General features: G+C 45.1%; 1 protein-coding gene across 3 annotated transcripts in view; it reads right to left on the bottom strand.

Annotated features, from left to right (window-relative positions):
* Positions 1–856: 856 nt before the first annotated feature.
* The window catches only part of SLC5A6 (solute carrier family 5 member 6), a 121076-nt gene continuing 105054 nt past the window's right edge, over positions 857–16878 (bottom strand). For 2 of the 3 annotated variants that reach the window (XM_040348200.1, XM_040348201.1), the window contains exons 16-18: positions 11254–11357; positions 8722–8876; positions 857–2683 (exon numbers count right to left, since the gene is read on the bottom strand). In XM_040348200.1, coding sequence (XP_040204134.1) covers positions 2519–2683; positions 8722–8876; positions 11254–11357 — 424 coding nt within the window. In that variant the 3' untranslated portion in view covers positions 857–2518. The remainder of the gene's footprint in view (positions 2684–8721; positions 8877–11253; positions 11358–16878) is intronic. The other variant, XM_040348202.1, reaches the window with a different exon arrangement.

Raw genomic sequence — 16878 nt, 5'->3', positions numbered from 1 at the left:
TTGCCACGCAGGTCTCTTGCAGATCATTCTGTGCATCTTTGTCCCCACACGGGCAGGAAGACTCAATGAACTAACACCACGCTCCACAGCACAGTGGTAGTTCATCGAGAACTACAAGCTGACAGCCTCAAAGGATAATAGTGCTCGTAATTCATTCACACACAGAGCTGGGTGAATGAATGACGTGACCGCGTGGGCAAAAAGTGACAGCTAGTACGGGTAAACTTCTCTCCGTACTGCTGTCACAGGGAGAGGTGGCAGCGGCTGCAGCATGTTCCACCTTAAAAACGGGTGAATCATGCAACTTGTTCCCAAAGGTGAACTTATCATTTTAATGATGAAAGGTGTTGTAAAGCTTTGCGTTCTTTCACCTTAATGCATCCTATGCAAAAATATCCGATGCTTACAGGCCCCCCAGCCCCCTGTTTACTTACCTGAGCCCTCGAAAGTCCCACGTCGTGAACGTGCTGGCTTCTCGGCTCTTCATCAGATGATTGATAGTAGCACAGCCTATGGCTCATGCTGCTGTCAATCAAATCAATGATGCAGCACGCTGGGGGCCGAGTGATAGAGTCGGCGGCTATGGCCGCCGACTATCACGGGAGCGCACCTGCAAGCTTACCCCCTTGGGAGAGTGCTTCCCAAAGGGGGGTTAGCTCTTGTGGGGAGGAGCCAAGACAGCCGCCAAGGGACCCCAGAAGACGAGGATCGGGGCTCCTCTGTGCAAAATGAGCTGCACAGTGGAGGTAAGCATGACATATTTGTTATTTAAAGAAAAAAAAAAAGGAACCTTTACAAACCCTTTAAGGTCTAACGGCCGAAACACATTGGCTTTTTGTCTAGCTGTATTTCACCATTTTTAATAAAGGATGCCCATATATGCTGACATAGTGTGGCTTTTTCCTGTGAACTGTGTAGCTTTGATAGACCTGCAAGATTGGACTTTACAAGCCTGCAAGACAAGGATAGAGACTGGGCCAAGAGAACGGGCCAACAGACTACCGGTCATCATAAAAACACCAACACAACCAACTGCTGGTCCTGCAGAAAAGAGGACGACTGGCTGTTTCTGGTGCCTACAGACATGGGGATCTTGACCCAATCTGAACACAATAATCATCTCATGTTGGAGTACCGTAAAGAAGAATTTCAGGCAAATGACAACAAAGTAACATGTACAAAAAAAAAAAAAACTGAATATTGGTCTGTTCTCCCTACTTTAAACTGACAACATGGATGGAGGCGAGTGGCCCAACTACCTTGCATCCCAGCAGCCTTCAGGGGTAATTATTAAAAGGAAATACATGGCACCCCAGTGACCCAGTTGGGTTAAAGAGTAGTCAGATAAGCAGACAAGTTTCTGATAGATCTGCCCAAGAGCTGGAGGTATATTCCCATGGGAGCATGTCAACATGGAACACAGGGGACAACAGAACGGTCATTTGATTTCCTTTTTTAGTGTTTTTTGTAAATTTAACAGTACCATGTCTGCCTGATTATGATCAGGTTACCTAGAGTTCTGCTTTAAACTAAACCCATCATTGACAGAGGTAGAGGGGATGCCATCACTAATCACCTACGAAGAATGCCACTTGCCTAGCCGATATCTGACCCGTTGCATTAACATTCTACCCAACACAAGTATGCAGTTCGGAGCATGGCACCTTAAAAAAGTCCCATCTTTTGCTGCTTTATTTTTTTGAAGCTGGAAACAAAATGTTATAAGCTCTCAAAAATATCCTCTTAGAACTACAGGACACATTCCTCTATGGAATGGAGGCAATAAGAAGAGGTTTTGTACTCCTACCGCAACTCTTGTTTTAAGGTGACAACGCTGCTTATCCACAGACGATACAGTGAGCGAGTGTCATCACCCTAGGACAAGACGTGTCAGGATCAACAAGGGATAAATAAAGGATTAAAACCTGGGAGGAAGGAAACCAATCAAGTACACATCTAAGAAAAGGAAGGCTGCAATAAATTACATGTTTGTTCTTGGTTTTAGATACACTTAATTAACAAAATGGAAAAAAAAAAATCACAGAACTTCTGGGGAATGACGAATGTGTCATTCAAGTTGATACAAAAACTTTTTTGGGTGTTGTCCCGGAGAATGAGATTCCAGAAACCGGCACCAAAGCTAGCGGTAGAAGCCCAACCGGCTCAAGGCAGACAGATAACACTGTTGTGATTTCAGAGATGAGCTCTCCAAGGCTTTGTGTCTGCTGGAAGAGCCGAGATGTTATATTACGATCACGTAACCGCGAGAGAAGGTCAGTGCCGATCTGGATTGAGACCATTGAAACTGACCGAAGCCCGGTGAGGTAAAAGCAGAACATTAGGAGGGTGACACCACAGAGATGATGGAACCAACAGGGTGACACATAAACCTGCATCCTCTTTCTGCTATAATTCGAAGGTCCCGAAGGCAGCATTTTGGAAAGGACCAACGGTGGGATGCTCAGAGCACGGTCCAGCCGGCAGCTGTGTCTTCTCCAATGTCTTATCTTGACACGTATCAAAGAGACGTCTCATGGACCACGTATGAGTGTCCACCATCGGGGCGAGAAACGCCCATAAAGTTCTCCTCCATTTCATCTTTTTCCGGCCCCTTCACACTTCCGTTTAGGAAACCGTTGCTGGGTTTGTCAGCCACCAAGGGCTTCGGCAGGTTCTGTTCATCCTTCAAGGGGAAAATAAAAACAAACAAAAAAAAAAGATTTTAGTCAAGAGAATTACTGTAAAAAACGCTCTAGCCAAAAGACTTTTTAAAAAGCAGAACTATAGGCAAACTACTAAATGAAATCCATAAGATTCCTATTTTACAGATCAAAGGATTTGTATTTCTGTCCCGAGACCTGAAATTATCTATGTCTGGCAGGACAGGAGACCAGGTTTCCTCTGCTGCAGTTAAAGGGGTTGTAAAGGTACAATTTTTTATTCCTAAAAAGCTTCCTTTACCTTAGTGCAGTCCTCCTTCACTTACCTCATCCTTCCATTTTGCTTTTAAATGTCCTTATTTCTTCTGAGAAATCCTCACTTCCTGTTCTTCTGTCTAACTACACACCGTAATGCAACGCTTTCTCCCTGGTGTGGAGTGTTGTGCTTCCCTTGGGCTACAGGAGAGTCAGCACGCCCACTAACACACCGCTCCTTTCTCTGCAACGTAGAGAGCGTTCTGACTTTCCTGTAGTCCAAGGGAGGGGGCGAGCACAACACTCCACACCAGGGAGAAAGCCTTGCATTACTGTGTGGAGTTACAGACAGAAGAACAGGAAGTGAGGATTTCTCAGAAGAAATAGGGACATTTAAAAGCAAAATGGAAGGATGAGGTAAGTGAAGGAGAACTGCACTAAGGTAAAAGGAAGCTATTTAGGAAAAAAACAGATAGGCTCATCCCTCCGTCATTCTGCTCACCCCTCCTATCAGCTTGCAGTGCAACAGTCCTGACGGGCTCTTTGTATGGCTTCTCTCCCCCCTCTGCTGTACAATAGACTGGCGGAATTTATGAACAGTTTTTTGGGGGCTGATCCCAATACCAAGTCAAACTGGGGTACACTGATAATATTAAAACAAAAGAAATTCAAGGATGCATTCATCATTTCAGACCCCGATTTTGGAAAGAATGGGGAGATATTAGAACATCTTCAATTGCTATCTATGTGCCCCAGACATCCACAGTCCCGGCTTGTCCCGGAGACCATTAAAGTAAGGGTAACATCCTAAAAACTTTGCATTTAAATGAGTAGAAGGAATAATAACTCATGAATTAAATACACTTACCATCATCTCATATTTTATATTATTGGGACTGCAGTGTGCACAGAGCACCTATAAGACCTGCACGCTGAACACAGCGCATTCCCTGAAGGCTGAACGCGGCGCATTCCCTGAAGGCTGAACGCGGCGCATTCCCTGAAGGCTGAACGCGGCGCATTCCCTGAAGGCTGAACGCGGCGCATTCCCTGAAGGCTGAACGCGGCGCATTCCCTGAAGGCTGAACGCTGCGCTGAACGCGGCGTGTTCCCTGAACACGGTGTACCCCTTAACCCTGCATTCTGTACATAACACTTCTGAACTCTGTACAGTGCACCCCAAATACAACCGGCCCTTTAAAGGGCAACCATACTGCTGATGAGGCCCATGATGAAATGGAGTTGAACACCATGTTCTAAAACATACTTTTTGGAAACTAAAAAAAAAAGGTGAAAGGGGAAATTTAATGCAACCCTCCGAACAAAAAAACATATATAATCAATTTCAGCACTATGGAGAGCTCTGTCTGGCACATTTGCTGGTCATAACTATACAAGTTCTGTACCTTCACCCGTGCACACCCACCAAATGATTTGCGAATCTGCATTATAAAATGTAACATAAAAAAGGAATCTGCGCTGTAAACAAAATAATTCCTAAAAAGCAGCAGCTCTGCTGCGAGACATACACAGAAAAGATTGTACATTAGTAAATGGAGCTGTGCTCTTGCACCAACAAACTAAAGAATATGACAATATATAGAACGGTAACTTTAACATTTAAAACAAATATGTTCAATACAATAGGTGAATAAAGAAACGAATGAAGAGGCTTGGAAGAATATATCCTTAGCGTCAGTGGCGGTTCGTCCATAGAGGGCGCTGGAGCGCCGCCCCCTCTGGCTCTCACCGCCACTGAGTCTAAAAATATAGATTCATGCATTGCACAAATCTATGTTATTGTCCCGCTGCCGCCCCCCAATTCAGCTGGCCGGATTTTGAGCGCCAGCCAGCTGAATAACGGCAGCTGGTTGGCTGTACGGAAGTGCCTATTAGAGCAACCGGCTCTGATAGGCTTTCCGAGTACAGCCCTCGGGTCCCCGGAAGCTTATCCTCGGAACGCACGGTGTGTGCGTTCCTTGGATAAGACTGGCAGGCGTCTCAGCCAATCAGGTTGGCCGGTTCTGGCTACCGGTAACCTGATTGGCTAAAGCGTCATTGAGGGTGGGAGAAGACATCGAGGCGAGGGTCGAGGATGTGGAAGGCTGACTCCAGTAAAGGTAAGTGCCAGGCGGGGGGGGAAGGGGGGAAGGGGCACAGCGGCGACGAAGGGCACAGTGACATCAATGGGGACAATTGGCACAGCGGCGACAATTAAAGGGCACAGTGACAATAGGCACAGTGGGGACAATGGGAACAGTGGGGACAATTGGCACAGCGGCATGAATGGGCACAGTGGCGACAATTAAAGGGCACAGTGGCGACAATTAAAGGGCACAGTGGCGACAATTAAAGGGCACAGTGGCGACAATTAAAGGGCACAGTGGCGACAATTAAAGGGCACAGTGGCGACAATTAAAGGGCACAGTGGCGACAATTAAAGGGCACAGTGGCGACAATTAAAGGGCACAGTGGCGACAATTAAAGGGCACAGTGGCGACAATTAAAGGGCACAGTGGCGACAATTAAAGGGCACAGTGGCGACAATTAAAGGGCACAGTGGCGACAATTAAAGGGCACAGTGGCTGCGTTTGATGGCATGGCACAGTGGCTGCGTTTGATGGCATGGCACAGTGGCGACAATTGATGGCACAGTGGCTGCATTTAATGGCATGGAACAGTGGTGACAATTCATGGCACAGTGGCTGCGTTTGATGGCATGGAACAGTGACTGCATTTGATGGCATGGCACAGTGGTGACAATTCATGGCACAGTGGCTGCATTTGATGGCATGGCATAGTGACTGCATTTGATGGCATGGCACAGTGGTGCGAATTGATGGCACAGTGGCTGCGTTTGATGGCATGGCACAGTGGTGACAATTAATGGCACAGTGGCTGCATTTGATGGGCACAGTGAGGCTGCAATTTTTTTTCCTGTTTGCGCCCCCCCAAAAAAATTTGAGCACCAGCCGCCACTGCTTAGCGTATAGCCTAAAAAGGAAACGCATCACCCGTGCAGACAAAGGATGCATGTAATCCTGATAGAAAGTCCTCCTCCACGGGCGATGCGTTGCCTTTTTAGGCTATACGCTAAGGATATATTTTTTCCAAGTCTCTTCATTCATTTCTTGGGACTATTAATATCATCATATTTCCTTGATTCAGTTATTGTATTGTTTTGAAAATATTATTTGTTTTAAATGTTATGAACGTATTACACTCCATATATTGTCATTCTTTCATTTGTTGGTACAAGAGTGCAGCTCCATTTACTATTACATTATAAATGGTCATTGACGGTGTTGGAGAACGTTTATAAATAGGTTTTTGAATCCTCACGGTTCCCATAGCACTGTGATGATCTTTTCATAGCTTGAAAGACCCCCATGGGTCTCAAACTGGTGGCCCTCCAGCTGTTGCAAAACTACAAGTCCCATGAGGCATTGCAAGGCTGACAGTTACAAGCATGACATCCAGAGGCAGAGGACTGATGGGACTTGTAGTTTTGCAAAAGCTGGGGGGCCGCCAGTTTGAGACCCCCTGCACTAAACTACTGATGACCCAATTCCAAAGACGAAATGACGTCATTGTGGGAGTAACCCAAATATCTGCAAATCTGTACAGAGGGGCAATAAACAGTCCATCTCGCCTTGGGCCAAGTCTTACTTATGTAAAACCAAGATTTCTGCAGAAGACGACAAGCCAGAAGTAGACAATACAATATAAAGTAAAAAGAATAAATGTGAAGTGCTACTTCTTTAGAATTGATAAACTTACTTCAACAATATGAACATATAATCATAGTAATTTATAATAATAATACCCCTAGTGGGAGTGTTGAATATAGCACCTAGTGGTTTTACAAACACAAATACAATGTGTGTAACCAGTGACCTCTAGTGGACATAGGAAACCTAACACATGATATGTCTAGAAAAAGTCCATATATTCAGGGATATCTTCTGTGATTAAATTGCTATCCTCATGCAATCCAGCGGTGAACACTAGCAAATGAGTGACTTGACACCCAGTGGACCCGCCACCAGTCACACCATGCGCTCACCTCCCAAAGCAGCCCCCCCCAATAAGGCCAAGTAGCACCTTCCCCTTTGGGGGTCTCAATCCAGTATCTCTTAAGGTCCCAACAGTGGATTCCTGCAAGTGTTGTCTCTTATAGGTGATGGTAACATAAGGATAAAGAAGGAACTAGCATAGAGTAATACTGGAAAATGAAAGTAATTTAAAACACATGCGACTATTCAACTCACATTTAGGAATGCAGTAGCCCTGGTGCATACAGGTGATGAGTTCAAACAAATACAGATCCATCCCTGGGGGGTCACAAAATTGTCCACAAGTCCTCGGCCCTTCTGCCCTCATGGGTGATCCTGTACTTCCTGCAATGTAAAAAGCCCCGTACTGACGCGTTTCGTCACTCCTGCGACTTTATCAAAGTGTCAGCCTTTGATAAAGTCGCAGGAGAGTGACGAAATGCGAGTGACAGATCACCTATGCGGGCAGAAGGGCCGAGTAATTGCGGATGATTTTGTGACCCCAGGGACAGATCTGTATTTGTTTGAACTCATCACCCGTATGCACCAGCGCTAGTTTGGGAGGTGAGCGCATAGTATTCACTGTTGGATTGCATGAGGATAGCAATTTATTTACAGAAGATATCACTGAATATATGGACTTTTTCTTGACATATCATGTGTTATGTTTCCCATGTCCACTAGAGGTCACTGGTTACACACATTGTACAGTGGAACCTTGGATTACGAGCATAATCCGTTCCAGGAGAATGCTCGTAATCCATAGCACTCACATATCAAAGCGAGTTTCCCCATAGAAGTCAATGGAAACGAAAATAATTTGTTCTGCATTGACTTCAATGGCATGCAATACCATATGTGGCCAGAGGTGGGGGGCGTCGGAGAGCCTCGGAAATGTTCGAGGACACCTCGGCTGACCTCGAAAACAGCTACGAACTGTTCCGAGTATCACCGGCGCCCCCGCACCTCTGGCCAAATGCGGTACTGCACACCCCGTTAGCTTGAATCCTGCTCGTGTTGCGAGACAACACTCGCAAACCGAGTCAGAATAAAAAACAAAACAAAAAAAAAAACGCAGTACTTGTAAACAGAGGTTCCACTGTAGGTGCTATATTCAACACTACCACTAGGGGCATTATTATTAATTTATGATTATATGTTTATATTATTGAAGCAAGTTTATCAATTCTAAAGAGGTAGTGCTTAAAGGGGTGTTCCAGCCTTTAAGTTTATTAAAAGTCAGCAGCTACAAAAAGTGTAGCTGCTGGCTTTTAATAAACAGACACTTACCTGCTCCAAGGTTCCAGCGACGCGCCTGCCGGGGCTCCGCTCCTCGCCCCCCCTCGCCGGCGTCTTCATTTCTAGTGTGGGCACCCGGCAGTGACAGCTTTTGGCTTCACGGCGCTCGCCTACAGGGAGGGGCTGCAATAAGGTGATTAAGCTATTCGCCTTACCAGCCCCTCGGCGGAAGGAGGAAGTGGGACAGGAAGTCCCCTTCTCCTGAAGCCCCCACTCCCCCCCCCCCCCCCCCAAAAAAATTACATGCCAAATGTGGCATGTAAGGGGGGGGAAGGAGTGGATTAAGCGGAAGTTCCATTTTTAGGTGGAACTCCGCTTTAACATTTATTTATTTTGCTTTATATTGGTCTGCTAATAACAGTTTGTGTTAAGCAGCAACCTCTTTAGCACTCTATAGCACTTATTGTTATAGTAGTGCAGAAGTACATTTCTTTTCAGACAATACAATATACCTTGAACAGTCTGGTCGCTAGGCGCTCCCCTACCTCTGCTATGTGAGGTACTCCAAACCGCAGTGTCTCCTTGTATCTCTCTGGCAGAAAGAAGAGCAGCTTCGGAAGGACGAGGTAGACTGTGCGAGGGTTCACATCCTTTCCCTTCATCGGGCCTGAAAACACAAAAATCAATGTACAGTAATGAATCCTTCAGGTCCACCACAGCTGCTAACCATGAAGCATACACACAACAATATGATCTTGACTGCTCATGCAGATACTGCTGGCCAATCATTCTTTCTATCCAACAATCAGCTTCCCTGCACAGATTCACACAGAAAAGCCTTATTTTGAGTCCATCCAAGGTTCTCATTTTTAACTGAAGCCCTGAAGGGAGGAGTTCTTTGGACCCCCGAAAAGCATTAGGCTGCCTTTTAGCACAATACCAATAATTGAATTTGGCCTGGGGCTCCATCCATGTATTCATATTTTTTTCTTCTGGTGACCTGATGGGATACACTCTACCCTCTGTCTGTCTGTCCTGAAAGCCATTATCCAATAAACTTGTAAAAGAGCACTTAGAACTCACTTGCTACGTGGCCCAAAACTGATGGTACAGCCTTATAGTAGAATAGAGTCAATGTGGTCACCAGATTAAAGAAATAACACTGTCTTTAATCTGTGTGACGTTTAGAAAAAAAACATCAGTCAAGCAGATGTAAAAAGTATCCAGATTAAAAGCAATAGGCAATGATCACAATAGTGCAAATTAAGCTGCTCTCCTTATTTGTAGGGATTTGTGCTGGCAGTGATAGAACAGCTTGCCAGGAAATGCGAAAGGTGGATCGGCAATCTTCACCTTTGTGCCATTGTGAAAAAACAATCCCGGGGCGGGAGTCGTGCGCACCGAAAGTCACTAGGAGGAAAGGCAAGGGGGCTTGGAACTCGGACAATCGATGGTGGCCAAGAAAACGCATTTAGAGAGACTTGATAAAGTGTGCATGCGTGAAACACTCTACTTTAGCCACGACAACGTGTTTCACGCATGCACACTTTATCAAGTCTCTAAATGCGTTGTTTTGGCAACAGTGGATTGTCCGAGTTCCAAGCCCCCTTGCATTTTCTCCTAGTGGCTTTCGGTGGCCTTGTGACATCACATCTGGTGCGTCACTTCCAGTGCATGCGGTTCTGGCCCCCGGGATTGTTTCCACAATAGAGCAAGGGTGAAGATTGCTGATCCACCGTTCACATCTCCTGGCACACTGTTCTATCACTGCCAGCACAGACCCCTACAAGTAAGGAGAGCAGCTGGAATTGCACCATTGTGACCATTGCCCATTGCTTTTAATCTGGATACTTTCTACATCTGCTTGACTGATAGATGCTGTTGTAAACCAAATATTACAAATCGACACACAGATTTTAAATAAAACTTATATTTTTTAAAGCTGGTGACCATATTAACTCTATTCCAACATAAGGCTGTACCACCTGCTTTGACCCAGGTGATGAGTGAGTTCCGAGAACTCGTTTACAAGTGTATTGGACTATAGCTATACCATTTCCACCACTTGCACTCTAGTGGCCATAAATTTCCACCACTCTTTATCCAACTACAGCAGTAACACCTAGCGCCTGACACTTGGACTTAGACCCCATACAAACCATTTGATTTTCTGCAGATGTTGGTCTTTAGATTTACCAAAACCATGTAGTGGAAGGGCCTGCCTGATTGCATACAAATTGAAACTCTTACAGCGGAGATTCACACAAAGTTAACCTCCGCTTTTTGGATGCCTCCCCCCTCCGGTGTCACATTTGGCACCTTTCCGAGGGGGAGGGGGGTGCAGCAGATACCTGTCTGAGACAGGTATTTGCACCACTTCCAGGTTCTGACTCCCCCGAGGAATCCAGCCTTGTCTAGTCACCCCCGGGCTGTCTTCTGGGAAACACTGTTCCGAGGAGAGAGCGGGGACCAGTGACGGCACGCCGCGATCCTCGCGCATGCGCAGTAGGGAATCGGGCAGTGAAGCCGCAAGGCTTCACTTCCTGATTCCCTCACCGAGGATGGCAGCGGAAGCAGCCGAGGACCGAGCGATTTGCTCAGCCTCGTCTGCTGACATCGCGGGCGCGCTGGACAGGTAAGTGTCCATTTTTTTTAAAAGTCAGCAGCTGCAGTATTTGTAGTGGCTGGCTTTAAAAAAAAAAAAAAAAAAAAAAAAAAAAAAAGGGTGGACCTCTGCTTTAAGGTTTGACCTCATATTATATGGTTTTAGTAAATCTGAAGACAAAAATCTGCAGAAAATCTAAATCGTGTGTATGGGGCTTTATACTTGTCTGTCGTGAGCAGCCTCACCTGAGCCAGTGGGCTCTTCAAACTGTTTTGACCCCCTGAAGACTTTGTACAAATTAATATCAAAATCCCAGCATCTCTTGGTATTTTTCTTTTCATTGGTTAGAAGCTGGAGACAGTTTGTCAAATGGTCCACTGGAGACCTGCAGTTAAATCTACAGAAGACAGGCGAAGGAATGGCTATATCAGTTCCTTACCGGTCAGCAGGCTGACGATGATGCCAACAATGACAACCGTGGTGGAGTTGTGAGCGCTGTACCACATGTAGGACAAACTGTAGAACTTCTGCAGACCGGTCACACTGGAAGGATACAGAAAAAGGGAAAGAGCTGTGAACCTGCTGCCTGGTCAGGAGGGACTGGAGTCAAGATCATTGTTTTAAAGGAGACCTGTTAGGGTATAAATATAGCAAGTGCCCCTGCCAACCTGTTTGTAAAAAGGTGCATGCTCCAGAGTGTGCCTATCAAAATGTCTCACTTTCCTACTTGGTAAACCAATCGCCTTAAAGCGTTTGTTAACCCCCCAAAAAGGATCCTGCTCCTTTAACCACTTGACCACTGGGCACGTAAACCCCCTTAATAACCAGACCAATTTTCAGCTTTCGGTGCTCTCACAATTTGAATGATAATTACTCCGTCATACAACACTGTACCCAAATGAAATTTTCGTCCTTTTTTTCACACAAATAGAGCTTTCTTTTGGTGGTATTTAATCACCGTTGGGTTTTTTATTTTTTGCGCTATAAGAGAAAAAAGACTGAAAATTCTGTAAAAAATAATAATTTTTCTTTGTTACCGTTATAAAATTTGGCAAATTTAGTATTTTTTCTTCATTCTTTTGCTTAAATGTGAAAGATGAAGTTACGCCGAGTAAATAGATACCCAACATGTCACCCTTCAAAATTGCACACGCTTGTGGAATGGCGCCAAACTTTGCAACTTAAAAATCCCCATAGGCGACGTTGCAGGGTATTGTAGAGTATTGTGGGGTATTGTAGAGTATTGTGGGGTATTGTAGAGTATTGTGGGGTATTGTAGAGTATTGTGGGGTATTGTAGAGTATTGTGGGGTATTGTAGAGTATTGTGGGGTATTGTAGAGTATTTGGGGGCATAATTGCAGAGTATTTGGGGGCATAATTGCAGAGTATTTGGGGGCATAATTGCAGAGTATTTGGGGGCATAATTGCACAGTATTTGGGGGCATAATTGCACAGTATGGGGGCATAATTGCACAGTATGGGGGCATAATTGCACAGTATGGGGGCATAATTGCACAGTATGGGGGCATAATTGCACAGTATGGGGGCATAATTGCACAGTATGGGGGCATAATTGCACAGTAGGGGGGCATAATTGCACAGTATGGGGGCATAATTGCACAGTATGGGGGCATAATTGCACAGTATGGGGGCATAATTGCACAGTATGGGGGCATAATTGCACAGTATGGGGGCATAATTGCACAGTATGGGGACATAATTGCACAGTATGGGGACATAATTGCACAGTATGGGGACATAATTGCACAGTATGGGGACATAATTGCACAGTATGGGGACATAATTGCACAGTATGGGGACATAATTGCACAGTATGGGGACATAATTGCACAGTATGGGGACATAATTGCAGAGTATGGGGACATAATTGCACAGTATGGGGACATAATTGCACAGTATGGGGACATAATTGCACAGTATGGGGACATAATTGCACAGTATGGGGACATAATTGCAGAGTATGGGGACATAATTGCAGAGTATGTGGGCATTGCAGAGTATTGCACAGGGAGGGATGGATGGATGGCTGGATCTGTGACTACATGTGTCACAGATCCAGCCCGCAGCAGCTGCTGCTGCATGCGCTCTCTCCCCTCTCCTCTCTCACACTGTACCGTTCGGTACAGAGAGGGGAGGGAGGAACCGGCGTCATCACATGACGCCGGTTTCTTTACTAGTGATCGCTCCGTCATTGGACGGAGCGATCACGTGGTAAATCGCCGCTATCAGCGGCGATTTACCGTGATCCGTGATCAGCCGGGTCTGAAGGACCCGGCGGTCACGGAGACTCCCGTGTGCGCGCCCCACAGGGCGCGCGGGAGCGCGATTCTGGGAGGACGTACATTGACGCCCTCCCAGAGTTAAGCAACCGCCTTGTAGACGTATTTCGTCTATAGGGCGGTTGCCAACTGGTTAAAGCATGTTATATGACAGTGCTTGTCCCGTGTCATTTGGCCTCCTGCAACACCTAAAAAACCTGGCTGATCCTGACAGTTTTTCCCCACCCTCTGTAAACTGACCACGGTGTTTCATGGCTGCTGAGCCCTGACACTGTGGTCATTGTACGCACGTGCCTCTGTCATCAGCAGCCTGCTATCTGCTCTCCTCTCTGCTCCTGTGCCCCCCCCCGTCTGTGTGTGAGCCGCCCCTCCCCCTCCTGCTGCTCTCATAACACTCAGCACTGCCTCCTATTGCAGTGTCCCCCCTCTGTGAATGATTTAGAAATATAAATGCTGTAAATACTTAAAGGGGTTGTAAAGGTACAATTTTTTTTCAAAATTGCTTCCTTTACCTTAGTGCAGTCCTCCTTCACTTACCTCATCCTTCCATTTTGCTTTTAAATGTCCTTATTTCTTCTGAGAAATCCTCACTTCCTGTTCTTCTGTCTGTAACTCCACACAGTAATGCGAGGCTTTCTCCCTGGTGTGGAGTGTCGTGCTCTCCCCTCCCTTGGGCTACAGGAGAGTCAGGACCCCCACTAACACACAGCTCCTTTCTCTATCTGCAACGTAGAGAGCGTCCTGACTCTCCCGTAGTCCAAGGGAGGGGGCGAGCACGAGACTCCACACCAGGGAGAAAGCCTTGCATTACTGTGTGGAGTTACAGACTGAAGAAGAGGAAGTGAGGATTTCTCAGAAGAAATAAGGACATTTAAAAGCAAAACTGAAGGATGAGGTAAGTGAAGGAGGACTGCCTAAGGTAAAGGAAGCTATTTAGGAAAAAAAAATAAAAAAAATTGTACCTTTACAACCCCTTTAATTTAAGAGCCGAGATTGTGATCACATGACCAGCCAGCTCTCTCCTCCCTTCCAGGCTGACATCAGTAGAAGAATCTCAGCCCCGCCCACTGCATCTCTCAGAGGAGGAAAGGAGAAAGCTGGCCAGTCATGTGATCGCAATCTTGGGAGTGAAATGAGGTATTTGCAGCGATTATGGTGTATACAGCTTAGAGTGGCTTAACAATCACTTTAAATAAGCACGCAGGTTCCGTTTGGGAAAAGCTTCAGCATCCCCTAATGCCTTAAGCCTTCTACACATTCCTATTGGTGAAGCTACCTCTTCATAGTTATGGGCCAATAGAAATGTATATAGGCAGGGCTTAGTAGCAAGTTCAAAGCTTTGTCAAATCAGAACAGCCTGTCATCCAAACAGTGTGCACCTCTGGGGCCTGCAATTTATACCGGTCAGGTTTCTTAGTTTGAGATTTCTTAACCACTTGCCGACCATCAGCCGCAGTTTTACTGCGGCAACATGGCACGGCTAGGCAAAACAACGTTATGCTACGTGGCTTCACCCTGTGGCCACTAGGGGCGTGTGCGCCTGCTGCTCGCCTCCGGAGTCGATGCGAGTGCCCGGCGGGCTCGATGACCGCCGGGCACCCGTGATCGCTTGTGACACATCAGATCCTGGTTCTCTCAGGGGAGAAATAACTGATCGTCTGTTCATACAAAGTAGAAAGTATCAACAGCGATCTGTCATTTCCCCTAGTCAGTCCCATCCCCCCCTTCAGTTAGAACACAATGAGGGAACACATTTAACCCCTCGATCACCCCCTAGAGTTAACCCCTTCCCTACCGGTGGCATTTTTACAGTGATCGGTGCATTTTTATAGCCCTAAATTCTGTAAAATTGTCAATGGTCCCAAAAATGTGTCAAAAAAGTGTCCAATGTGTCCGCCATAATGTCGTAGTCCTCATTAAAAAAATAAAAAAAAATAATCGCAGATTGCCGCCATTACTAGTAAAATAAAATTAAAAAAAGCCATAATTCCATCCCCTATTTTGTAGACGCTATAACTTTTGCGCAAACCAATCAATATACGCTTATTGCGATTTTTTTTTTACCAAAAATTGGTAGAAGAATACATTTTGGCCTAAAACGGAGGAAAAAAAAAATATATATATATATATATATATATATATATATATATATATATATATATATATATATATAAAAAATTGGGATATTTATTATAGCAAAAAGTTTGGTTGCGCTTGAAGGAGGCTGAGAGTTATAGAAGGGACTTTATATTTTGAGTCTACTTGTATAGAAATTTTTATTTATTATTTTTTTAAGCCAGAGTTTTGCGTCCCTTTAAATGTTATATTTTTTCTGGGGGGGGGGGGGAGACGACGACACTAAAAAAGTAGTGGTAAAATTTTCTCTCATTTTCGTAGGCTTTGGCCTCTCCGAGCAACCTGCCCCCCAAATCCACTTCTCTTTTCAGCTAGCTTCATTGGTTGCACGCTAAGGTTTTCACGTACAATGCAGGACCAGCAGGCCTGCGTCGTAAATGGGGGGATGCTGAGGCCACAACCAAGAGCATCAGAGGGAAAATAACGCAGGCCGTCAGAAGAGTGAGGGATTAGCGAGAGCAAGTAAAGCCGCTTTTTATTTTTCCCCTAAACCAGAATGAGTTTTTAACCACTTCACTCCCGGACCATTTTGCTGGTCAATGACCGGGCCACTTTTTGCGATTCGGCACTGCGTCGCTTTAACGGACAATTGCGCGGTCATGCGACGTGTTTTCCAAACAAAATTGGCGTCCTTTTTTCCCCACAAATAGAGCTTTCTTTTGGTGGTATTTGATCACCTCTGCGGTTTTTATTTTTTTGCGCTATAAACAAAAATACAGCGACAATTTTGAAAAAAAATAAAAAATGAATATTTTTTACTTTTTGCTGTAATAAATATCCCCCAAAAATATATAAAAAAAATGTTTTCCTCAATTTAGGCCGATACGTATTCTTCTACATATTTTTGGTAAAAAAAAAAAAATAAAAAAAATCGCAATAAGCGTTTATTGATTGGTTTGCGCAAAATTTAAAGCGTCTACAAAATAGGGGATAGTTTTATGGCATTTTTATTAATATATATATTTTTTTTTTACTAGAAATGACGGCGATCTGCGATTTTTATCGGTACTGCGACTTTATGGCGGACACTTTTGACACATTTTTGGGACCATTGGCATTTTTATAGCGATCAGTGCTATAAAAATGTATTGATTACTGTAAAAATGCCACTGGCAGGGAAGGGGTTAACACTAGGGGGCAAGGAAGGGGTTAAGTATGTTCCCTGGGTGTGTTCTAACTGAAGGGGGGTGGACTGACTAGGGAAAATGACAGATCGCTGTTCATACATTGTATGAAGATATGATCAGTCATTTCTCTTCCTGACAGGACTGGAAACTGTGTGTTTACACACACAACTCCCGGTTCTCGCTCTGTAATGAGCGATCGCGGGTGCCCGGCGGTGATAGGGGCACCAGGGGCGAGCAGGGGGCGCGCACCCCTAATGGCTGCAATCCGAAGTGACGTATAGCTACGTGATTTCGCGCAGCCGCGTTGACCTGCCGCCGTATAACTGTTATACAGTTATATGGCGGGTGGTCAGCTAGTGGTTAATTCTAGCAGTTCAGGGTTAGCCCAACTGCAAATGTACCTTTTAATCTTCCCCAGAGAGATCAGCTTCAAACTGCTTGCATTTCAAAATATATTTAAAGAGGAACTTTATTATTTATTAAAAACATTATTTTTTTCT

Source organism: Rana temporaria, chromosome 4 (genome assembly GCF_905171775.1).
Source record: "Rana temporaria chromosome 4, aRanTem1.1, whole genome shotgun sequence".
NCBI classification, from domain to species: Eukaryota; Metazoa; Chordata; class Amphibia; order Anura; family Ranidae; genus Rana; species Rana temporaria.
The sequence above is the reverse complement of the archived record's forward strand: the minus strand, read 5'-3'. Positions and strand labels throughout refer to the sequence as shown.